Source organism: Staurois parvus, unplaced genomic scaffold (assembly GCF_062004578.1).
Source record: "Staurois parvus isolate SC_StPar_1 unplaced genomic scaffold, SC_StPar_1.0 ptg000243l, whole genome shotgun sequence".
Lineage (NCBI taxonomy): Eukaryota > Metazoa > Chordata > Amphibia > Anura > Ranidae > Staurois > Staurois parvus.
In genome coordinates, this window is record NW_028318039.1 from 16,442,574 (window position 1) to 16,469,460 (window position 26,887).

General features: G+C 40.2%; 1 protein-coding gene across 1 annotated transcript in view; it reads right to left on the reverse strand.

The window, feature by feature from the left end:
- UGGT2 (UDP-glucose glycoprotein glucosyltransferase 2) overlaps positions 1–26,887 on the reverse strand; it is a gene marked incomplete at its 5' end in the record, with an annotated part of 518,844 nt that overhangs the window by 159,035 nt on the left and 332,922 nt on the right. The window contains one exon of the mRNA XM_089680491.1: positions 1,369–1,496. Within this exon, the coding sequence (XP_089536617.1) occupies positions 1,369–1,496 (128 nt within the window). The remainder of the gene's footprint in view (positions 1–1,368; positions 1,497–26,887) is intronic.

Sequence of the window (26,887 nt, forward strand, 5' to 3'; positions counted from 1 at the left end):
ACCGGCCTCCCTCGTGGCTCAGGCAGTCTAGTATCACTGGCTTAGGCTCCTCCCTAATGCATCACGTAATGGGATTGGGCAGCAGCAGAGGGTGGGCTTTAAAACCCACATGACACACATGGGTGGCAGACATTTCTGTGCTGAAAGCACACTCGCTGGTTGCTGCAAGCACAGTGACTGAGCTGTCTTTGACAGTCCCAGTCTTCAATAATGATAGGAAGCAAGTCCCGTCTATGACTGCCAATTACAGTGGTCACATGATTGTGCAATTCTTCAGTCTTCCCGAACGTAAAAACCTTGTTAAAAAGGTACGCCAGGGCTTGGGTAGACTGAAATCATATATAGGATGCCCATCTGCATCTTGCAAAAGGTTGGAGTAAAAAAGTGTCAATGAAATACAGAATATAACCTGAGCATGCAGGATCTGAGCTCAGGTAAACAGCAAAGATATATCTAAACTATGTATATAAAACCAAAGGTTTTTAAATTTGTATCATTCACTTGTGATTCACACAAATATACCACACTGCACATCCAGAAACTACATCGAAAGCTTTCCGAAATCAGCCTTAAAGCTTCCTTATTTCCTGTTCAAGGAGCAAAGCTCATGATACAGATTCTTAGTCAAATGAACAAAAAGGAGGCAGAGAGGAGACATAAGAAGCTGCATTGCAGAATGAGTAAATAGATATGTTACCAGCCTGGCTATACATAAATCACAGGACTGATAAAATAATACAAATCTTTGGGTAGGTAGCACTGGGTGTATGCAAAAAGAAAAGGTGCCATAAGTTAGGGGTTTATTCACCCATCAAAAAGCATTTCCCCAACTCACCATAATTGAGGTGTGGATTCTAAACCAAAAAGCTTATAAGAAAAAGTTAGAAGCTGACAAGAGAAGACCTGCCAAAAAAGACGGTATATTATGAATCCTATGCGGAGTAAATATTCACTATGAATAGTGGACGCAAATATTTTTATTAAGATCAATTAGATCATGAAAAGGTAGGCATTTGAATCATGGTGAACACATTGTCAATCATGAAAATAAAATCAATGAATAAAAACAAAAAAGCGTTCTGCGTTTTCACTTAGCTGCATCTATGGCTGGAAAGGCCAAAATGGGTATTGAGCAAAAAAATCTTCTATAATTGGGTCTAGAAAGTCCATAACAGTTGAATCCACGTTTAGGTAAATCTTCAGAGTTTAGAATTCTTAATCTTTCTCTTCTATCTCTGGAGTGTATGTAAGCATTTCAAATGTATATTTAGTGATGTACCTGCAGTTTCACTTTCATTCCCTATAAATTGATGACAGACTTTTAGGATTTGATTTATAGCACGAATGTAGAAAAAAGCTAATATTTACCGTTTTGAAGGAGAAGTCATCTTTTTCACAAGGTTCTTAATTTTTTCTGCTGAAGTAGTGTAAGTAATCTTTTCCAGCAGGTGAAAGTCTTCGTCATGAAACTCCTCTGGAGTTATGTTGCTTAAAAGCTGCAGAAAAAATGCAGTATTATAACTACCTAAAACAAGTGCATTACACAGTTCTACAATACTAGGTAAATGTAATGATTTTCTTCAAGAGAGTGGGAAAGTTTTGTATATGTATATATCCCAGAGTTACATGCGTGCTGTAAATATTTTAAAAGACTTGTAATTATGATTTGGTCTTTTTTTTTGGTTACTTTTGTCAAACACCTCCAGTATCTCTAATCTTCTCTCTAATGTGGTTGAGCACCTATCCAAATTTAGTAACTTCTGACTTGATTTTAAAATATAAGGCTTCATGGCTATCATTCTCTAACCCTTGCTTTATTGCCATATACTGTATATCATCATGGTAAATGTCCTGTAACAAACACGTCAGAATTCCAGCCTTGTAAACATGTTAAATGTATGGAATTAAAATGTTTGCACAAGAATTTTCACTTTTTAAACATATAGACAAAAGAAGCTCCCAAATTGCTAGCTATACAGGATTCAAATAAGGATGCTGATGTCTCAGTTTTTCAAGCTAGCGGTACACCTTTCCGTTGTAACTCAGCATGTATGTCCGTGTTGAGGTGCCATTTAAAATGAACACCAAGACAACAGGTCTATGTTGAAATTTAAAAAAAAGGTCAGTTCTGGTATTAGGTTAACGGGGGTAAGTTGGAAGCCCATTCAGAATACACTACTACATTTAGAACCAGAACTGGAGCACAACACATGACTGCCAAGCAAACATATAAGTAATTCAGTAAGCTGTGACAAACTTTATTTTCTATAACACTTTATCTTAAGAAAAGAAAGTAAAAAATTGCTTCAAATTACAAGATGAAATATTAGAATTTTGCCTTAGCAGCAATATCCCTTTCCTGGAGTACAATACAGCACATAGGCTCTTTAAGCATTATGACTGAGGTAGCTATCTTTAGGTGACTAGACACTGCTAAGGTAGCCATCTTCAGGTGACTAGACACTCCAAGGTAGCCTAAATTTTGCCGTATTGCAAAATATGGCCTGGTCAGGAAGGGAGGTAAATCCTCTGGAGGGCAAGCGGTTAATGTCACGGAGAGCCCGTGCCTCCCCCACCCCCCTTGTGCCTGCTGTCCCCTCCGTGTCACCTCACCCTTCGTCCGCCCCCCTTATCAGGTCCTCGCATCCTGCCACAGCCGTTGAAGACAGGCTGCGCAGGATGGGAGGAAAGTGACCCCTGTGGCAGGAATCACACCTCTCCTGGCCATATAGCCGGAAGAGGGGTGACCCCCCGCCAGGGGACTCCAGCGCAGTTCTGCCAACCTGTCTCCGCGCACCCCTCCAGCGGGCGCAGCGCAGGCACAAGGCTTCCCACACTCTGCGCCTGCCGGGGACAAAGGCCGCGCTCCCTGAGTGCGGCCTGAGTGCAGGGGGGCGTGCCGTGTTGCCCCGGCAACCCGACACTGGGCCGGCCATTGCCGGGGCAACCAGGAGGCGTCCTGCGTCGGATTAAGAAGGCCGGCGCGGGACCCAGCTGCGAGTTGTCCCCCGCTCGGGACAGGGTGCTGTGCGGGGTCTGAGCTGAGGCCAGACCCCACAGCCAAGACCCTGCAGAGTCCCTGCAAGCCTGCTGTGTCCCTGACATGCTGACCACTGTGTTGGTCCCCTGCACGAGAGAGAGAAAAGAGCTGTTGGGAGGTCTGAGCTGAGGTCAGACTCCACAGCCAAGACCCCACTGAGTCTCCATGAGCCTGCTGTTGTCCCTGGAAAGCTGAGTCCCCGTGAGCCTGCTGTTGTCCCTGGAAAGCTGAACCCTGTCTGCTGACCGCTTTGTCCCTGGAAAGCGGTTTGAGGTCTGAACGGAGGTCAGACCCCACAGCCAAGACCCAGCTGAGTCTCCGTGAGTCTGCTGTTGTCCCTGGAAGGCTGAACCCTGTCTGCTGACCGCTTTGTCCCTGGAAAGCTGTGTGAGGTCTGAGCTGAGGTCAGACCCCACAGCCAAGACCCCGCTGAGTCCCTGTGAGCCTCCTGTTGTCCCTGGAAAGCTGTGTGAGGTCTGAGCTGAGGTCAGACCCCACAGCCAAGACCCTGCTGAGTCCCCGTGAGCCTGCTGTTGTCCCTGGAAAGCTGCCCCCTGTCTGCTGATCGAGTGTCCCTGGAAGCCGCCTGCTGCTGAGTGTCTGCAAGCTGCCTACCGTGAGTGTCCCTACAAGCCGCCTGCTGCTGAGTGTCTGCAAGCTGCCTACCATGAGTGCCCAGCACAGTGCTGCCTGAACTGCCCCTATTGTGTCCCGGGATTAATACTTGCTCGGACTGCCTATTGCGTGGCTGGAGTACCGTAGCTACCTGGACTGCCCGCCTCCCGAGTGCTTGGGCCATCGCTACCTACATTGCCCTATTGTGGGCCGGATTACAATTAGTTTGGGCTCCTCCCCTCTCTTCCCCTTTTTGGGTACCTGGACCTGCCTACCTGTACCTTCCTACCCTGATTGAGTGCCTTCCATAGTTCAATAAAGCTCTGTGTGTTTACCATTTTCTTTGTGTGTTCTGTCCTGCCTACACTTCTGTCACAGTTGTTAATCATAACAAAAGTGACATTGAAAAAAACCAGCAAAGTCAGAGGTGGGCAACACAACAAAACTCTAACAGGTCCATAAAACAACCAGGTCAAAAAGACTCTACAGACTCAGAGCAGCCTGTAGCACTTTATGTTATGTTCTGAAACGGGCATCAGAGGAGGCCTGAACATTCACCTTGTAGATCTCAAAGATGTTGTCAGGGATCCGGGTATAACCAGAGATGTGTGGACTGACACAGGGAAACGCAGGCTTCAAGTAAGGTGTAAAACAATATAATTTATTAAAGGTTATACAATACACAAATGCAGTGCAAAAAATCCAAACCTAAACTACTATAAATATGTACAACGAAGTGAAAACAAAACCCAAACCTTAACTGATATAAATATGTATGGAGCACAAACGTAGTCAGGCAGGCCGGGTCGGAAGCGAACGGGCAGACAAGGTACAAAGGAGCAGGCAGAAGAGTGGTCAGGAATAGCCGGGGTCGGTATAAGCAGAGTTCAAGCAGTGTCAGAGTCCAGCAGGAGCGTCAGGTAGGCAGGAGGCAGGATACAGGGCACAAGGGAGCAATACACCAAGGCACTGACTGCAGGCCTGGTCCTGCTTTAACCAATTCAATACCGAGCAATTTTACACCTTCTTGCCCAGGCCAGTTTTCAGGTTTCAGCGCTCTCACACTTTGAATGACAATTGCGCGGTCATACAACATTGTACCCAAACTAAAATTTTAATATTTTCTTCACACAACTAGAGCTTTCTTTTGGTGGTATTTCATCATCGCTGGGGTTTTTTATTTTTTGCTAAACTAACAAAAAAGACCGAAAATTTTGAAAAAAAACACAACACGTTTTTCTTTGTTTGTTATAAAAGTTTGCAAATAAATAATTGTTCTTCATAAATTTAGGCCAAGATGTATTCTACTACATGTCTTTGGTGAAAATAACCCAAATTAGGATGTATTTTTTAGTTTGTAGGAAAGTTATAGAGTTCACAAACTATGGTATAGATCTGAATATTGATCAATCCTGAAGTACTGACAGACAATCTAATTTCTTGAGGTCCAAGAATGTCAGAATAGTACAGATATCCCCCAAATGACCACTTTTTGCAAAGTAGACAGTCCGACGTACTTCATAGGAGGCATTGCGAGTTTTTTGAAGTTGTATTTTTTTTGTCATAATTTTTCGGAAAATGAAAAAATAAAAATTATTTTCACTATTTTTTTTTTTTTACATACTGTCACCAGTGCAGTACAGCGTCATCATATAACTGGCATGGCAGTGATCAGGGACACTGACTGGTGACAGTGTGAAAAAAAAAAAAAAAAAAAAAAAAAAAAAAATATATATATATATATATATATATATATATATATATATATATATATATATATATATATATATATATATATATATATATTTTTTTTTTTTTTTATTTTTTATTAAATTTTTTAAATTTTTTTAAAGATTTTTTTTTTCATATTTCACTATGTCCATAGTAGTACTATAGTAACATGGTACTACTTTGGGGAAGTGATCAGTATTGTTTTTGTTTTTTTTTTACACAATTTGCTTATAGCAAAGAATTACTTTGCTATAAGCAAGCATTTACCTGAATGACATCGATTCATTCAGGGGTTTTTTTTTTTTTTGTGCTTAGCTGTGATTTGTCCACAGCTAATCACATGACATGTGCATGTGATTAGCTGTGACCATTCACAGCTAGACACTAGTATACAATGGATGGCATGAATGAAGTCATCCATTGTATACAACTGTCATGTGACCTACTGTGATTGGTCACATGGTACCGGCAACGGGGGCCGGTACTCAGATCTTTCATCGGCCGTGTCCGAGGTACACGGCCGGTGACAGATCGCGCCGCTGCAAGTCTCTGCAAGCACACGAACTGCGCATGTGCGGGAGGACGCCATATGGCGGCCTCCTGGAAAGCTAATACATTTTTGGAACCCATGCACATTAATAAACTTCTTTCCCTTGTCTGTCATCTAAAAGTGACCCACAAAAAGTCCTTAGCCTTTTCCACCGCCCAAATTGTCCTCTCCACTTCTCCCAAGATATCTTGTTCTCTAGCCCCCTTGTTACCTCCACCCATGCTTGCCACCAGGACTTCTCCAGAACCTCTTGTATCCTCTGGAACTCCCAACCCCAATGTGTCTGGTCAGCTCCTACCTTATCCACCCTTAGGCAATCCTTAAAAAAACTAAATTTATTCAGGGAAGCCTACCGCTCCGCCACCCACAAAATGTACTCTGGCTATCCCATGTAGTTGCTACCTTTTGTACCACCTTTAGATTGTAAACTCCATGAACAGAGCCCTCCCATTCCTTCTGCATTGAACTGTATCTTTATATTGTAAAGCACTGTGCAAACTATGGGCACTATATAAATCCTGTACAATAATAATAATAAAAAATTAAGACTTGAGAGAAACTCAGTAGTTTATTAATCCTGCAAGCCAAACAATGCTTGTTGAGGGGTAAGAGAACACTTCATGAGTTCTCTTACAAACCTGGTAAGCTGTTGGCCAAAGCTCAAAAAGGTCCCAAAATTCATGTCCTTTATATCTCATCTAATTTCTAAGTCAGGACACAAAATTTCTATGTGCAATGTGATGGTGTTTTGTGATTTTTATAGGGGACTTTACAGTTTACATGGCACTCAAGGTGCCTCTGAGTCCCCAGACAAATTGTCTGCAACTGTAAAATAAATTAGGGCTTCAGGCATGCCTTCCTTAACTCACGAACCCAAGAAATTGCAGCACTTAATATTTTTAATACACAGACACCAATGAAGTGTCTGCAATCCATGGCTATCTCCCTGTACCCATTTCTGTTAACTTCGGTAATCGATAATCCTGACATCATCCCGGGTGTGGATAAATGTAACCTTTGTCAACTTTTTTGCTGAGGGCAAATTCAGCCTTCTTGACTTTAAAAATTGGCGCAAGTGACTTAACCAAGCAGAACTCTGCTTAATTAGATTTCTGGTTCGCATATGAACTCAGACACTTCCTACTTTCTGTCCCCAAATGGGAGACCTCTGTCGACAGATAACCCAGTAGGTCTTAGGTAAGTTGAATTCCCTCTCCCAGCACACTCCTCTATATCTATAATATCCTAATCATAAAACAAATCAATTAAAGGTGGGGTATTGAATAGAATAATTCAAGAAAACCCTAAAGGAGGTAACATTCCCAGACAAAAGTCATTAAACAAGCCAAATATGTATATAGTATAAAGCAAGGGGGACTTTAAATACCTCCAATAGTGAACTAGTACAAAAACTACATTAATTAAAACATTACATTTTACTACAAAATGTCAAATTCTTTCAAAAGTTTGTTGGTATCCTTAAAACTCCTATAGAGTGTTTGATCTTGTTTCTGAAAGTCAATATCCTTGGTGCAACATCTTTGCACCCTTATATATTGGCCCTTTGGTATGGACCAGATCAAATGCTTAGGATGAGCTCTGTTAAAGTGTAAAAGTGAATTGGCTGCTGTAGACTTATAGGACAGATCTGTAAGGATTTTTTTTCTTCTCTTTTGTTCTTGTATGTACAGCATATGCCAAGTGCTGGAGGTAATGTCTTGTGTATATAGTACAGAAGTCTTTTTAGTGATAATGATTACTATGATTTTGTTAATAGAATTTACAGGAGCTTATAACACATGCCTTACGCATTTGAGACTAGAAGAGTCCTGAAGACGCGGATTTCTTTGTGAAACGCATAGATCTTGGCTCCCATCTCTCTTGTAATGTGAAAATTAATTTTGCAAAGATCTATTTGCCTACTCCTTTTGTAAACCTATATCCAATCCATATGTGTATGATATGTTTTTAATGTCCTTTTATGAAATTTTGTAATAAAATGTAATATATTTAAATTAATTTTGTTTTTGTACTTGTCCACTATTGGAGTTATATTTAAAGTGCCCCTAGCTTTATAATATATATATATATATATATATATATACACACACACACACACACACACACACACACACACACACACACACACACACAGTGGGGATCGAAAGTTTGGCCACCCCAGCTAAAAATTTGTATTAATGTGCATAAAGAAGCCAAGGAAAGATGGAAAAATCTCCAAAAGGCATCAAATTACAGATTAGACATTCCTATAATATGTCAACAAAAGTTAGATTTTATTTCCATCATTCACACTTTCAAAATAACAGAAAACAAAAAAATGGCGTCTGCAAAAGTTTGGGCACCCTGCAGAGTTAATATCTTGTACTGCCTCCTTTGGCAAGTATCACAGCTTGTAAACGCTTTTTATAGCCAGCCAAGAGTCTTTCAATTCTTGTTTGAGGTATCTTTGGCCATTCTTCCTTACAAAAGTCTTCCAGTTCTTTGAGATTTCTGGGCTGTCTGTCACGCACTGCTCTTTTAAGGTCTATCCATAGATTTTCAATTATGTTGAGGTCAGGAGATTGTGAAGGCCATGGCAAAACCTTCAGTTTACGCCTCTTGATGTAATCCCCCATGGATTTCGAGGTGTGTTTAGGATCATTATCCATTTGTAGAAGCCATCCTCTCTTTAACTTCAGATTTTTCACAAATGGCATCAAGTTACCATCCAAAATTTGCTGAAATTTTATTGAATCCATTTTTCTTTCTACTTGTGAGATGGTCCCTGTGCCACTGGCTGCAACACAACCCCAAAGCATGATTGATCTAACCCCATGCTTAACAGTTGGACAGAGGTTCTTTTCATTAAATTCTGTGCCCCTTCTTCTCCAAACGTACCTTTGCTCATTCCGGCCAAAAAGTTCAATTTTAACCTCATCGGTCCACAGAACTTGTTTCCAAAATGCATCAGGCTTGTCTATATGTTCATTTGCAAAGTTCAAAAGATGATTTTTGTGGTGAGGACGTAGAAGAGGTTTTCTTATGATGAGTCTTCCATGAAGACCATATTTGTACAAGTATCTCTTTATAGTGGAATAGTGTACCACAACTCCAGTGTCTGCCAGATCTTTCTGGAGGGATCGTGCAATCGAACGTGGGTTTTGAATTGTTTTTCTCACAATCCTGCAAGCTGTTCTGTCTGATATTTTTCTTGGTCTTCCAGATCTTGCTTTAACTTCCACTGTTCCTGATGACTGCCATTTCTTAATTACATTCCGAACAGAGGATATTGACATCTGAAAACGCTTTGCTATCTTCTTATAGCCTTCTCCAGCTTTGTGAGCGTCAACTATTTTCAGTTTCAGTTTTCTAGACAACTGCTTAGAAGAACCCATGATGCTGATTGTTGGGGCAAGGTCAGATGAGTCTGGGCATTTAAAACCTTTGAGATTGACATAATCTGGTCTTCCCAGATGATGATTGAGAACAATCCATGACACTGGCAGGTCTCAGCTTTGCAAAGGGGGCAGTGCATGCTATAAATTCTGCAGGGTGCCCAAACTTTTGCAGACGCCATTTTTTTGTTTTCTGTTATTTTGAAAGTGTAAATGATGGAAATAAAATCTAACTTTTGTTGACATATTATAAGAATGTCTAATCTGTAATGTGATGCCTTTTGGAGATTTTTCCATCTTTCCTTGGCTTCTTTATGCACATTAATACAAATTTTTAGCTGGGGTGCCCAAACTTTCGATCCCCACTGTATATATATTTTGTTCTATAATATCCTATTCTCCCTAGACACAGAAGACTATAACTTCCGTAACAGATGGGAAAATAAATTAGAGATTACCCTTCCCTCATAGCAGCATGAATGTATTGTATATTTTGCACATACATCCTTGACAGTACGTACATTTCAGGAATTAGGGAAAAAGATACTCACCAGATGATACAAAGTGCCCAAAGCGTTAACAAAAATACTCCAGTGCAACTGTGTATGATCACCTACGTGTTAAATGCCTATAAATACTGCCACAGACACTCAAATGGCATTATATATTGAGTTTAAAAGTGCTCCTGGATTGACACATCCTGGCAACCTGCTGGTTCTGTGAGACTGTATCAGGCAAGATAGGGCAGCATAGTGGCTAAATGGTTAGCATTTCGGCCTGGCAGTACTAAGGTTGTTGGTTCAAATCCTGATGTAAATGTACTATATATATATATATATATATATATATATATATATATATATATGTAAAGCGCTGCATAAATTGATGGTGCTAAATAAGTACCTGTAATAAATAAATAAGATGTTACATGTCTTTTGGTATTGTCCTAAATTGCAACGATTCTGGTATGTTGTTGTAGACATTGTAAAGCAGCTGTTTTAGTCCTGAGTCAGACTCCTGTAGCTTGCCTAATTCATTTGATGAACAGACATCCTAAGTAGAAGGCATCTTTAACAGTTCACCTGCTGAATGCAGCAAGCACTCACATTCCTTTCTTGTGGAAGGAAAATTGCCCACCCACAAAACAAATGTGTAACTCAAAAATTAATGACACTCCCCAAATGGAATATCAAACATCTAAATTGTACAAAACAGAAGAAAAATGTAGAAAGACATAGATGCCCTGGTTAGATTTGAAAACCACAAAACCTAATGTGCAAGTAATGTTATAAAATCTCTTCTCCCCCAGACTAGAGGAACACACTCTGACAGCTGAACTGCAATTCTTTGGTCCCTCTCATGGAGATGGTATACCCCTCGGGGAGCAGTACCCACTTGGCCCTGTGAGGGGACCACCTTACCCCTACCATTCCCTACCCACTCTCCTTCCTAAGCCCCCTTTGTACCTGGGATAACTTTGGCCGTCCTTACAAACACTCCTGGATTTAGGGAATCACCCCCTTTTGCATTAAGCTGTTGGACGGGGACCAGTAATGGGCCATTAACACTTCATTTGGAGTCTTTTTACAGTATAAGACAATAGGGCTTCTACGAAGTTGGTTTTGTATTCCTTGTCAGTGATTGAATGGAAACGTGATAAATACAGTGCTGCATTCCCATTATATGCATAAATATCATGCTCTTATTATCAAAATAAAACATGTAAAAAAGTTGATGAATTATCAACTTGTCCAGGATATTTGATCATTTATCACATATGTTTTTTCACGTTTTATTTTGGAAATTTATGAGTATGATATTTATGCATATAATGGGAGTACAGCACTTCATTGTATCAATCACAAAAGAACCGTTATCTACTTAGGTAAGGGGTATATGATTCACAGTGCTAGCAAGCCTCCAAGGAGTACCAATACCACAGTATTAGCAGAAGCGCAGGATCTTTGTAGTTTTTTTTTTTTTTATCTGTAATATAAACATGTCACTGAAAAAGTTTATGGATGCTGTGCGATAACAAAGAATTAAAAAAGGTAAGCTCTTCCCAGGGAGAAGCTGTCCATCACCTAAGGAAGGCATTAGCAAAAAATGAGGCTAGCTGGAAGTGGGAGGGGTAATATGAGGGGAGGACCCTGCAGCCTTTTTTTTGGCCACTGTTAAATCACCTGAAATTAGCTGCATTTAGCCAATTCATAATAATGAAAAAGTCTGTACAACTAAGAAATCATTGTTATGACAAATAAAGCATGCATTACAGCTTAGAGAATTGAGCTTCCAAAGAATGGAAGGATCACTTATCCTAAACAGGGTATTGAACTACTCTGCTAATAATATTTGTATATATGCACAGAAGAAAAAACTATAAAAATGATTATGCTCTTCACCTCCTCAAATTCAGATTGCAATCTAATGTTCCTGCCATAAACTTGCACAGAAATGCATGTACTGTATAATCTAGGACCCAATCATCCCACCAGTATGCTTTGGGGTTCCTGATGGGATCTGAATCTATGACACCACAGCTGCAGGCCAGTATAGGATTGGCTCAAACAAATAGCTGACTTTGTCAATAAAACATTCTACCAACAGTTCAGGTTACAAGGCTGAAACATTTTACTACAGAAGACTGAATATTCTGCAGATAAAACAGACTGTTAAATTGATAGATTGTGGATTCCATCTGTCCATTTCACTTCTGTTCCATTATATACTGCATAATCCAACGACCAGAAATCATTTCCCAGAAAACTCAATAAATAAAAAAATATAAACTGTTTTAGCTCACTGCAGGAATAATTGTGAAAAGAACTTAAAATAAGAAAAGAAAAAAAGGGTAAAAAAATGCAAATATCAATATCTCTATGATAATGTGAAGATAAAATGCATTAAATTTACTTGAAGTGTTGAACTATCCATTAAAGGACTTACATAATTATGTTCAAAGCACAGTGTAATAATTGCCTGTAAGCCTTTATTTATGGTTAAACGGCATGCAGAGCAGCACAAGATAGCCCATAAACCACAGCACTTAACTCTCTTTAACTGCATACACTTATGATTAGGCCATATTTCTTGCAACACTACAAAGAATCAACAATTCTGCTATATCCAAGAATCAAACTCTGCCAATGGAAAAAAGAGCTTTAAAATATGCATGTTTTCTTTTGCTTTCCCAGTACTTGCTAAAATCAAATCTCTTACTTGCGCACACAAAAAAAAGAAAAAATCAAATGGTGTAGAGAACCAATTCTACGTCACACTCTATGGGGAAAAGGAAAACATGTTAATAGAGGTAAAGTCCTGTGAAAAAAAAAAAAAATGAAATATATTTCCCAATAGCCACAAGGGATATAAATCCACTGTGGGGGCACTAAATACCTTTGCAAACCCAGATATTGCAAAATTACCATTCTCTAGGATGTCAAAACATGTTGATACATTTGACAGCTAAGTGCCTGTTCACACTGCTTGCACATTAAAACACGTTTAATATGCAAGCAGCTGTCTGTTTGGCTGGAGTAAGCCAGTGGTAGGGAGCAGTGTGATGTGCGTTTCATCATATTACACAGTTCCTTTTTGTCAACTTTATTAGATGTACACAAAGTGACACTTCATTCATGTCACTGCATAGCAGCAAGGTGTTTCGCTGCTGTGCGGTGACTTGCAATGCCTTCCAGTGTGCTGAGATATGCAGCACGTCTATATTTTATTGCAGCTCACTGCACAGCACCTCTGGCCTGCATTGCAGTGTGAACAAGACACATAGAAAACAACTGTTTTCTGTGTGTGCTAATGGTGACCTGAATTGATCCATTACAGTAAAATGCAGGACACCACAGTATGTGTGAACAAGACGTTACTTGTTTATGATAAACCTTTTATTGCATACTATACTTCCTCTGAGAGGCTGTATATTTACTTTCCTAATGCTTAGGTTCTGTAGACTTTGTTTTATTCTTTAACTTCAGGGATTAGTAACCTTTTCAACATTAAGTGTCAGTCAACGAGCATTGGCCAACTGGTATACCAGTGAGCAATGGAAGGCCATAGACCCGAGATCAGTCTTAAGTTCTGCACCTTCAGGCTACAGATAAGCCCCAGTTTCTGCAACATTAGAAAAATCCTGGGCTTTTACATTCATATCTGTGGCAGCTAACAGTTCTACTCAGAGGAGGAAGAGGGTATGATGGACAGGCCTCTTTGCAACTGCAGGTGGCCCTTAATCGATACTGGGAGGAAGACTAGTATCAGAACGTCCGTGACATCAGACAGACCTCTCTGAAACATCAAAGTGGGAGGGCTGTGAGAGCAGAGGGGAAGACCAGGCTTTGAAATTGACAGCCTAGTGAGCTGTCAATTACAGCATATGGCAGCAACGCTACATTTGTAGGGAGTAGGGGCTCTCCAGATGATGTTTAGATCCTCCAGTGGGCTAGTAAGAGCTTGCATTCATGCCACATAATGAAACTCCAGGTGCCACTGAAAATCAGAGTTAGACATACCAATAACTCTACTCCTAAGTTTTCTAGAAGGCAGGAAACACAAACACTTTTACCCCCTCTCGGCCCAGGCCAATTTTCAGCTTTCAGAGCTGCCGCACTTTGAATGACTATTGCATGGTCATGCAACACTGTACCCAAAGACAAAGTTTTCTTTGGTGGTATTTAATCACAACAGTTTTTAAATGTTTTGCTAAACAAAAAAAAGACTGAAAATACGTAACGTTTCTCCTTCACTGATGTGCGCTGATGAGGCTGCACTGATAGGAGGCACTGACAGGCATCACTGATGGATACTGATGGGCACCACTGATGGACACCGAGAAGCGGCACTGATGGGGCTGCAATCTTAATCAGGGCACTGATGATCAGTGTAGATGTCTCCTCTGAGTCTCCTCTTGCAGCTTATCGGCTCTCCTCTCTACACATGTTGTCAACATGAGGAGAGGATAACCTGCAGTATCTGTTTGAACAGGAGAGCTCCCGCACATCTGTCATTTTCCAATATGGCAGGCAGGAGGTGGTTAAAAAGCAGTCTCAAAGAACAAAGAAAGTAATAAGGGATGCAGCGCTACATTCAAATAATGCAACTATGTGAATGAGGGATCTTAAATCAACAAATTAAGTGAAATTAGATACCAATGGCAACATTAATAATACATATCAATACGTGCTCGTTAAATATCATTAACACAAATAAAGTAAATAGCTCAAAACTTGTGAAAAACATGTATGAAAAACACCATCCATATATATATGAATGAAGCAAAAATACACATATATATGGTGCAATCCCACGTGCCTATTGTGAAGTGAAATGATGGTAATAATAGTACAAACAAAATGAAATCTCAAAGTCCAAAAAATATATATACTAATGGTGACAAAACAGTAAATGGTGCTTCCAAATAATACTGTTAGTGACCATAGGTGAAACTCGTGCAAATTTCTGAGTGCGTCCAAATCTGAGAATCCAACCACCATCTGGATTAGCCTCTCACCTCATCCCTTCGACCCTTGCGGATCAAAGAGCAGTAGTGGATCCCTCTCACGGATCCTCCAGGCAATGAAACACTCCAAGGGCAGTTTTCTCAGACCAATATTCCCACACTGGCTCTTCTCCAGGAAAAGTTGTAGTATCAATCTCTCAAAAACAGCATTTTTTGCATTACACTTACGTAGCAGCCAGTTCTTGAACTGGCTGCTACGTAAGTGTAATGCAAAAAATGCTGTTTGTCCCTATGGTATAATTAAATATACTACACTATGGGAGGATTCCTTTGTCTCATTTGAGAGATTGATACTACAACTTTTCCTGGAGAAGAGCCAGTGTGGGAATATTGGTCTGAGAAAACTGCCCTTGGAGTGTTTCATTGCCTGGAGGATCCGTGAGAGGGATCCACTACTGCTCTTTGATCCGCAAGGGTCGAAGGGATGAGGTGAGAGGCTAATCCAGATGGTGGTTGGATTCTCAGATTTGGACGCACTCAGAAATTTGCACGAGTTTCACCTATGGTCACTAACAGTATTATTTGGAAGCACCATTTACTGTTTTGTCACCATTAGTATATATATTTTTTGGACTTTGAGATTTCATTTTGTTTGTACTATTATTACCATCATTTCACTTCACAATAGGCACGTGGGATTGCACCATATATATGTGTATTTTTGCTTCATTCATATATATATGGATGGTGTTTTTCATACATGTTTTTCACAAGTTTTGAGCTATTTACTTTATTTGTGTTAATGATATTTAACGAGCACGTATTGATATGTATTATTAATGTTGCCATTGGTATCTAATTTCACTTAATTTGTTGATTTAAGATCCCTCATTCACATAGTTGCATTATTTGAATGTAGCGCTGCATCCCTTATTACTTTCATTGTATATGGTCACTGGTATATGATTTGATGTTAGCAGCTTTCTTTGGGATTTAGACACATATTTATTTTGTTTAAAAAAATTTCAAATAACACTTGGGAGCGCAGGAGGTTCACACCATCAATCTTAGTCTCAAAGAACAGTCCATCAGTATTTTGTCCACAAACTGTGGAATGTAACTGAAAGACATTCAAACAACATATTATATTAGGGAAGAACTCCCTGATTTCTTGGAATACTTCTGGAAATAGCTACTGTCAAACTCTGTTATCCTATCAAGTGCTGTCCTGGATAGACAACAGGGGAAAAGTAAGAACTTACCAGTTTCAGGAGAGTGTTCCAGGTACCAAAACTCAAGATAACTGACATAAAAAAAAATTAAATGTTTCCTCTTTCACGTTAGAAGGGTGAAAACAGAAGTAGAGCAACACAAGCTCTAGGGTTGTTTTATAGACAGGGCTGCATTTATGCACCTAGCCAAAGTAACCACCAGCAGGGCCATCCTGATAATTATGAACTTTGAAGGGTCTGTGGGTTCAAAAGGAGAGAGACCCCAAATAGGAAAGACTTTAAATGAAAGGCCTTTAAAAAAAAATCTGATTATGATGGGTTCTTTTCCAAAAAAGAAAACTTTTACAAGTTTTGCTATATAGAGCTCTGGTGACATTATTTGTACTAGAAAGAAGGGTTTCATTCACTCTGTCCAGTAGGCTCTTTCCTCAGGTGGGATTAATTCAGCCATCGGGATGAAGGAGAATATCAGACTCACTAGAGACAATGCCATGCAAAGGGAAACAGGCATACTGCACTGAATGGCTGTTGCAACAGAAAACAGTAGATTTTTTGTAGTATGGAGTCTACCAAATATCTCAGGAACATGCTCTACTGTGATGGAGTCAGGCTAGATTTTACCCAGTTTAAAATCCAACGTAACTCCTGAAGGTAGGTTAAGGCTTTTGAAAGACCTTTCTTAAACTGGTCTTCCAATGTTACATAAAAGAGAAGATCGTCAACTCCCCAAAGCCTTAGGTGTGCTATTGCTTCCATCATCACTTTAGTGAAGATCTGGAGCACAAAGGAAAAAGAAGGGCTCGCAACTGGTGTAAAAAAAATGTTCACCTTCCAATAAACTGCCAGAAATAGCTCAGAGACTTCAGGTTGAAGAAGTTAAAAATAAGGCAAAACATCAAACTGTAAGATTTGAAACCTAGGTGGGTACTTGCAAAATAAGGTGAACGTTGAGGCCTTTGTAGGATCTCTTTGAGGTGACGCTGGAGAGAAAACAAAATTAGGGAAGGTCTGTAAGAAAATGTCACATGGTAACCTTTAAGTATGAACCACTGAATGTAAAATAATGGGGGTTATGGTTTTCTACTTCAGAAGGAAGAGCACTAACCTTCCCCCACCAAACCCAGCAAGTCATTTGGCTTTGCTGGTTTGTGCAGGAGGGTTAAAAAAAAAAAAAAAAAAAAAGTCCCTCCTTTGTATTGACTCTTTTGTCCATGCCATGATTTCCTCTAGCTGGGCTCCATAGGGTTTTGGCATGGCTCTTTTGGTTGCCTAGGAAACACTTAGGTGTGACTTTCTTTTTTTAAGTGAGAAAAAAAACCTCTCCTATCACCCATGAAATCTAACAAGGCTGCCAGGCCAGTACAAAAAGCAAATCTCCAGTGAAAGGGAGGACACAAAGCAGACTTTACAAGCTTGACCGCAGACAGAAGTTCTAAACCACAAGTTTCTATGGGAGAAATTAATAAGAGTTGTCGACAAAGCAGGCATCACCAATGAAGCCTGTTGCATTAAACAGAGATTTGTGTGGGTGGATTCCTAACTAATCTTCAGCAACATATCCATCTTTTATTCATGGGGCCTTTAAGGATACCCATGTTGTCAAAGCATAAATCTGTGGATTTGTAAACTTGAGAAAAGGCAGTGTAAACTTTGTTTCATGGAAGTTCTGGGTCCCCATTAAAAGGGAATCTACTATTTAAACCCTTCCCAATTTAAGTCACTCCTTCCTGATGGAATATTTGCGTGTACTTTGAACAGGAAAGACACAACCCTTATTTTCCTTACGGTTCTGATACATGCAATAAGGTAGAAACAAGGACACGCTCTCCTCTGAAATGTCAAGTGTCCCATAGCTCTTGGGAAATTGTCAATATCTTTCAATGATAGCTCTGTACCTAGAAGATCTCATTTCCTTAACCTGTGTTCTCCCTTTTTCTAAGAAATTAGCCTCGCTTAGCTCAGAGAGAATCTGCATCCTCCTCTTTTGTTTCAAAATGACCAAGAATGCAATCAGATGGCACAAAAGGTGGTTGGCTCGGGAGTTTAGGGTGAAAGAGCAAATACCTAAAGTACTGAAAAGAGGATTCCTCCCAAACATTTTTGACACATTGGCTTCCTCTAATTGTTTTCAAGTTTAGTGATACACGAAACACATATCTAAACTTGGGCCTGAAAGTCAGCAAAAGGTCCAGCCCATAACCCCTGGAAACAGCAGACCTTTGAGGAAAAATACAACCCTGCCAAACGAAGATGGGAAGATAAAGGAAGCAGAATTAAAGGTCCAAGAGCCCAACAATAAGAATAGGAGGCAGTAAACCACAACACCTTAAAACAGGTAAGCAGACAGTATAAGTGAAGCTTCTCACTTACCGTACTAGAGCTGTTTGCCACTAATGCTGCCTCTACTCCTGTATTCATGGTGCAGATGACACAGTGGTACATAAAGGCTCCTTTAAAAACCCCAGATTTCAGTATCTGCACTCCTTGTGACAGGACTTGGAACTCCACCCACTAAATTCCATGGGCCAGAACTCAAGGCTTGACGCCTGTCCCCTTCCTATGCCAGTACTAGAGGTGACACCTGGTGCTGCAGCTCAGGTCTTCGAGGACTTCAGGAGAAGAAAAAAAAAAGTGTCCAAAGACCCACCACCAAATAAGGTATGCTTTCCACATCAGAAAACAGACCATATGGGAAGCAGTGTTCCCAGCTTTTAGCATCATAGGAGTCACAGATAGAGACACCCCTGTCCCTCAGAATCTGGACTGCAATAAATATGCCATTAAAGCAAGATCTATTGAGGACACGCCCCTTGAGTGCCTCCGCTATATCCCTCTCCCATTCCACGGGATCTTAGTTTTGTAACATGCAACGCAGTGTAACAAAGGAATGGAAGTGAGGGTGGCCTGTACCTTGTAATTCATTCCAAGACTTCAGAGTGCTGCTGCAAGAGCCTTGCAGCCGAAAGCTGCATCCGCAGCAGACTGGGCATCTACCTTGTAGAACTTTGAGCAGGTATGAATAGATGACCAGGAGTCAGCCTTACATAACTGGGCTACTGAGGCCTGGTGCCGAAAAAAACCTTTCAGAGTATGAGTTGTTAATAATTGCTCTCTGAACACTGTCTTTTAGCTAGCTTTCTTTCGATTTACAAATCTAATTTTCCAAACTTTAACTTTAAGATTTGTGTGGGGAACGGTGTCAAACACTTCTAAAAAGTCCAAATATACTATATCCACAGCCACCATTTTGGCTAAGTTTTTACTAACATCCTCATAACATGACAGCAGATTAGTTTGACAACATCACTCTTTGTGAATCCAAACTCATATTTATCAAACGTGCAAATATCTTTCCAACTATAGATGTTAAAACTAGCTGGTCTACGGTTTCAAAGTAAAAACTTTGATACCTCTATAAATATAGGCACCAATTGGCCTTGCGCTAATCTAGTGGTACCAACTTGGTCGTTACAGAGCTTTTAAAAATTGGAAATAATGGCTTCAAAATAAGAAAGCTGAACTCATAGATGTGGGTGTAAGCCATTTGGTCAAGGTGCTTTATTCACCTCTATTTTGTTTCAATGTTTCTGGACCATATCAATTTTGAGGCATTTTGATCTAAGGACATGTTAAAGTTTCACCAAACACATACCCCATAAAAACCTTTATATGTTCTGCCAAAGTATGCTATTCATGTTTGTGTAGTTTATTTTAAAAAAATTAAACTGCTGAGTACCTGTATGCCATAGCTGTATACAGTGGACACGGGATTCATATCTTATGCTGAGCCCAGTGCTGGGAGAGACCATAAGAGGAGCTACCTTCCCCTCTAATTTATCTATGTACATCAGAAGAGAAACCATGAACTTTGTGTTCAGACAGTGCTGACTGGTGCTGTATTGTTCATATGACAGCTGCCAGAAAAAAAAGTCTTTAATGATACAGTAGAAAAAAATAGATTTAACACTACATTCTTGTATAAAATGATCATACAAGTACATATTTGAAATCCAAACTTTATTATTCAGCAACAACATGGTAAGGGACGAGCTACACATCCATGCTAATCTTTCACTATCCCACCTACTTTGCTAGTTAGTGGCATGAGGAGGAGGGAAGATGTGGGCTGTCATTCATCATCTGCATATTCACACACATGTATGATGTCACAGTCTTGTGACCTGCACAGCTTCAATCACAGGAAATGTCCTGTATTGAAACAGAGAATACATAACATGCTCATTGCTTGCCAACGTTGCTCTGTAGAATCAGCAGCTGAATTGGGGACAGCGAAAGAAATGAGAATCAGAGGCTGAAAGGAGCAACCAGGTTTTTTACACAATGCTGAGGATGAACCCCTTAGGTGCCAGATTGAATATGACAAGGATGCATTACTGCATATACACACAGATTGTATTCTTGTGGGTTTAGTGACACACTATGTCATGTCATTATCAGTGCTATCCAGATGTTCTTTTATATGAACGACAGCCTTACAGGAGAGTAATGACTCATTTAAAAAGGTGGACTTTAAAAGGACAGACAACACAAGGTTTAGGTCTCACAAAGTTAACGAAGAATGTACATATGGTACAATGTGAGCCACACCTTGGACAAAAGCTGCAACCAAGGAATGCAAAGCTAGCGGTCTCTGGAAAAGTACAATCAAGTGAGATACTGACCCTTAAATGGTCCTCAGGGCCCAGAATTTATCTAAGCCTGACTTGTCATACCAGGTGTTGTGGTAAACCTTGCTGGTAGGGATGAGCTCAGCAGTGTTGAGATCTTAGTCCTAATCCATCAACGCTATCCTGCCCGGAACTGTACACTTCCAGTCTAAGTGGTCGAGGCATTCCCAAACATGCAGCCGCATGTATACACTCCCCTTGTACACTGTACATGAAGTGGGGCAGGGAATGCCTCAGCTGCTTAAAATTGGTGGTGTGCGGTGACAGCATCCTGATGGGACAGCTCAGATGGTTAAGGACTAATATTCCAAAACACACCTGAGTTCATTCCTACTTGCCGGAAGAGGATACGGAGGGTCTGTTAGGAGTCTGATCCATGTTAGGGTATCATACCCTCCTGGGCCAATTTGGTGCAATGATAATAACCTAGATGCCGTCCCATTCTATCCTGCAAAGCAAAAAAAGTAGGGGTTTGAGAGGGGGAAACGCATACATGAGATAGAACTGTTCCCAGAGTTACAAAGGCATTCATTGCAAATGCTCAAGGATCTCTGGTCCTGGACACAAATCTGTCCAGTTTGTGGTTGAAGCTGGATGTGAGAAGATATGGATAGCACAACAGAAGCAGAAACTTTCTCAGAGAGGCATGTCCATCACTTAAGGTAGGGCTTTAAAAAGCCGCTCACCCGCTCGCAAAATGCGAGGAGAAATTCTTGTGTGGCGAGCACAGATGATGGATGGAGCGGCTGCACCTGCGCTCCAAGCCTCATTGTGAAACCGAGTTCCGGTTTCCAACTTCTGGTTTCTTTGGCACCGCCATTACACTAAGGGGACAGGTGCAGAAGAGGTCCGCTCTCCTCCGCTGAGAGGAGACACCCTCTCCACTGCCGCAGGGGACTCGAGGAGAGGTCCGCTCTCCACTGCCTTGGGGGATCACTGTAGAGAAACCACTGCACTGCCCTCACACAGAGCTCAGTGGACTTAGTATACTGCAGTATACCTCTGAGCATAGGGCTACAAAATAAACTGTAAGACACTTGTTATTTACTGTTCCAAAACAAATTGATTTTCTTTGTACAATTTTCTGCTAAAATACAACTGGTCTTTAATAAATAACAAAAATATAAAAGTATTATACAAAAATCAGTTTAAGGAAAAACTGCAATAATAACTGAAAATATGTGCTCACTAACAAAAATCATATCGTCATATTAAAAAGTATCTTTTTAAAGATGCAGGAGATAAACAAAAAAATACAAAATGTTCACTACAGGTTTAAAGCTGTAAAACTTGATATTTTGATTGCAACCTATTGCTATTAAGCTATTGCTGTTATGTTTAAATTGACATAATAAAGCTATGTTATAATTGCAGTTTTTTATATTTTGGACTGTTTATTCTAAAGAAAAAAGTAATTTAATAAGCTTTAAGGGGGCGTGGTTGGGGGCAGGGTAGGGGGACAGGTCAGGGGTGGGGTTGGAGGCGGACCTGGGCAAGGTTGGGTGGGGCAACTGGTGGAGAGTAAGGTATGTGCCTGGCTAGTAGGTCTAGACTCAAAATTTTAAGCCCAGACTTAAGGACACTAGTACAAACCTGAAGCAATGCTAGGAATGGGAGGGGATTAAGCAGGGCTGAGTTAAGCTTTGCTATTTGTGATTGTTTAATCACCTGGAAATGGAGCAATTATCCATTCCAGTCTACCCATTTCATGTGCCCTTTGCAGTACAGTTAAGAAATAAGATTTTTACTTGCAAAAAATAATTGAGAACATTGTGGTTTGTCATGGAGGATCTGAGGAAGTTTGGATTTAAACAGACAGCACCTCCAATATAAATTTGAACGCTTTGGACACTTTATGACTTTTTTTGGACAGTGCTAAGCTTTTGGGGACTTATTTTGTGTGAATCACGATTGCACTACAGCACTAGACACTTTATGAATTTTTGAGATGTGTATATGTACTGAATTTTTTTTTATTGTATTGCTATATACTGGGTTTTGAAACTCTTCATATAGCACTAAGCACTTTAGGAATATGAACTCTTTTTATTCTGTAACACATATTGTGCATTTTTGTAGGTTTAGTGTCTTTTCTAACAGAGTAAACAAAGGTAACAGCCCACAAAAGACAAAGCAGTTAATAGAGTTGGCTGAATGGAGCCTACAGAGCTGCCATCAGCTGGGGCCTGAACATCCACCTAGTAAAACGTAATTAACATATTAACAGAGGAGCCTGCTGCTGAAAACCCCTTGAAGCACAAACGTATTCAGTAAATGCACTTTCCTGTGACCATGAAAGGGGTAACCTTGCTTGAGGTTACAAGCTTGAATGATGAGCAGTGGAATTACACCTACAAATAGTGGAACAATTTAAATAATGTGAACCAGCATTTTGGGTGTGATCCCTTAATTCACCACAGCTGCTGTACCAAGTGCTATACTAATCATATCAGCCCTTATATATACCCTATCTTTTATACAGCACTATTGCTTTTTGTTTAAACAGATGCAATAAACAAGCATATTCGCTACAATGCCCATATCCTCAAATAACAATTAAACATGATTTAATGAAGTGTCCTTTGTGCCTCAATAAAGCCTCTCTGTGCATATAAAGTGTCCAAGTGTTTTCAGTTATTCACAGTATAATGCACAATGTCTTCAAATGCATTAAAGTGTCCATGCTCAAAAAAGTGCTCAATTTGCAACAATCAGTGTCATAGTATTCCTGAAATCCTCCACCATAAACACACAACACTCATCAGATTTATATGACTACCTATCACAGGTGAGTCATACAGCGCTTAGTATCATGGATAACCATCATCAACCTTCATCTTGGGACAGCTGCACTCTTTCCTTTTAAATGTTTCACACAACACATATGGAGAGATGGAGGGAGACTACCATGGTGTGAAATCTTTAAAACCTTTTATTTATTAAAAACCTTTCCACAATGTCCCCTCACAATGTTAGGTGCATACCCTTGCACCAGGATAAAAATGCATGTTACATCATAAACATAGGGATAACACGGATCTGGTTCTAGGCTCTCTCACCGCCACCTTCTCCTGTGTTAACCACTTCTGGTGTCGCTGTGTGGGTTGACGCCCCTTTCTGCTATGCCCCAATGCTTGGCGTTTCATCTTCCTGACATTCTCAAGAGGCAAAGCAGGAAGTCCTCATCCCTTTCATTAAATACTGCACCATTAACCATTTGTTTACTCCTCGATTGGTTCAACCGATCTCTGCATGTATAGGACCCAGCTTCATGATGGGTCTATTAACTAGCTGAATCAGCAATAAACCTCTCTAAGCAACTCTTCTACATCCCCTCATACATAACACCCATGCATTACACATATCAATCATGATGTCATACCATAGACCATGTTATACATATCAATAATGTGTGATAAAGCAATTAAGATCAATATCTATATTTAATCCTGCTGGTATTAAAGTGTCTAATAAATGAATCCATTTTGTTTCATTTTGAGATATCTGTTTCTTCTTATCTTGCCCTCTCCAGTTTTTGTGGACCTTATCAATACCATAAAATACCAAATGACTGGCATCTTTATTATATTTTTTAAAATGTTTTGACACACTGTTTTTTATGTTGTTCAATTGTTCACTTATTCTGATCTCTAATTGTCTGGTTGTACGCCCTACATACTGGAGTCCACAACTGCACTCCAGTACATAGGTGACATGCGTACTTTTGCATGTAATCAAATGTTTGATGTCATATACCTTCCCAGTTCTATTTGGCTTGAAATGTGTTCTTTTCCTCTCCTTATGATTACTTGTCCTACAAGGGACACATCTTTTACACCTATACTTTTAAATCTTGGAAAGTTACTTTTTTACTCGGGTGGGGTTAGGGGGCGCAGTACATTTCTCACTATCCTGTTTCTTAAACATTTGGCCATGATATTGATTTTAATTGCTTTATTACAAATTACTGAAATGTATAATATGGTCTATAGTAGGACATCATGATCGATATGTGTAATGCATTGGTGTTATAAAATGTATGAGGGGATGTGGAAGAGGTGCTTAGAGCGTTTTATTGGTGATTGAGCCAGCTAATAGACACGTCATGAAACTGGGTCCCATACATGCAAAGATTGGATGAACCAATCGAGGAGTAAACAAATGGTTAATGGTGCAGTATTTAATGAAGGGCAGGAGGAATTCCTGCTGTGCCTCTTGAGAACGACAAGAAGATGAAATGCTACATTGGGGCGTAGCAGGAAGGGACCTCGTCCCACACAGCGACACCAGAAGTGGTTAATACAGGAGAAGGTGGTGGTAAGAGAGCCTAGAACCAGATCCGTGTTTACCCTATGCTTATGATGTAACATGCGTTTTTATCCTGGTGCAAGAGTATGCATCTAACAATGTGAATGGGCATTGTGGAAATAGTTTTTAATAAATAAAAGGTTTTAAAGATTTCACACGATGGTAGTCTGCTTCCATCTCTCCCTACATGTTGTGTGAAACATTTAAAAGGAAAGAGTGCAGCTGGCCCAAGAAGGAGAAGGCTGATGGTGGTTATCCATGATACTAAGCGCTGTATGACTCACTTGTGATAGGTAGTCATAAATCTGGTGAGTGTTCTGTGTTTATGGTGATAGATTTCGGGAACACTATGGCACGGATTGTTGCAAATAGAGCACTTTTTTGAGTATGTACACTTTAATACGTTTGAAGGAATTGTGCATTACACTGTGAATAACTGAAAACACTTAGACAATTTATATGCACAGAGACTTTACTGAAGCACAACAGACACTTCATTGAATCATGTTTAATTTTTATTTGAGGATATGAGCATAGTAGAGAATATTCTTGTTTATTGCACATGAGACAATAGTGGAACAAGCAGCAGGCTGTCCCTTATGGGGAACTTCATGAATGACAAAGTCAGACTGTTGAAAGTGGGCTGTAGATGAACTCAAACAGCACATATATCCACACAATGAAGGGAAATCCCATTTAGGATTTGTAGCAACAAGACAAAGTGATGGTAAAACAACGTCCTGATTAGGGGGAAAGAAAAAAAACACTCTGGGAAGGAAAAGGCCATGGGCCTCAAAACAGCATCATCTTTGTGAAGCACAAGAAAGGGTTATTTACACAATAAGTTGGCCAACTCCAAAACTTGCCCTGCAGAGGCGATGGCGACAAGGAAGGAAATCTTCCAAGTAAGAAATATTCTTAATAGGGTCAAGGGGCAGTCTTTGAAAAGCTAATAGAACCAGGCCGAGGTCCCATGGAGTCACTATGGATTGAAGAGGAGAAAAAATGTGAGCGACCTGCTGTATTAAGGCCTTTACTAAGAAGTGATAAGCTCTAATAAGAACTGCTAAGGCATACGCAAGTGCTATTGCCTGCACTGATACTCTGAAGACCAACATTAGAACCAAAGGGTCCTTCCTATGTGTACCAAAAGGAGGCACATTCTGGATATTTGGTGTATAATACCTACTTCTCACCCCACAAAACAGAGTAGGCCACAGACATGAGCTCCAATTTCTAACGGACAAAAAGATCCAGCAGGATAGATCAAGGATTCCTGGACATAGCCTTAAACCAGACAGCTAGGATCTGGCAGATGGACATATTAACAATGGCATGCTTCAGGGCAGGACCTGCAAGGAACCAATGGAAAAGTCTACAACAGGGACAGTCAGACTATTGTTAGTACAAGAAATTTTTGGATTCAAAATGGGGACAGACCAGTTCTTCAGGAACGCCTCCTCCATAAAGGTATTGGTGGGCAAAAGTCTTAGGAGCAACAAATACCCTTCCCTGGTAAGGCCAATCCCTATACAGGACTGGATACAGTAGGGAATACAATGGAAAAGACTTAAAAGGGGAAAGGACTCTTTAGAGAACCCAGGCTTGTCACTATTAGTAGCTGACCCAGGCAGTTCCAAACCTAGGCATGTGTAGAATGTTTAAATAAGGACTACAACAGTATCCTCAAGCTTTGGAGTAATGTCTGCAAATTGTGACTCCTGGTGTACAAAGTCCTCAAATAAGAATAAGGTACAATTTTGCAACTGCAACCTAAGGGAATTCAAAGATGGACTGCAGAGGAAAAGGCGAAAGCAACCATGTAGATCCTGTGTTGTGAGTTGCTATTTTGGCTGTAATT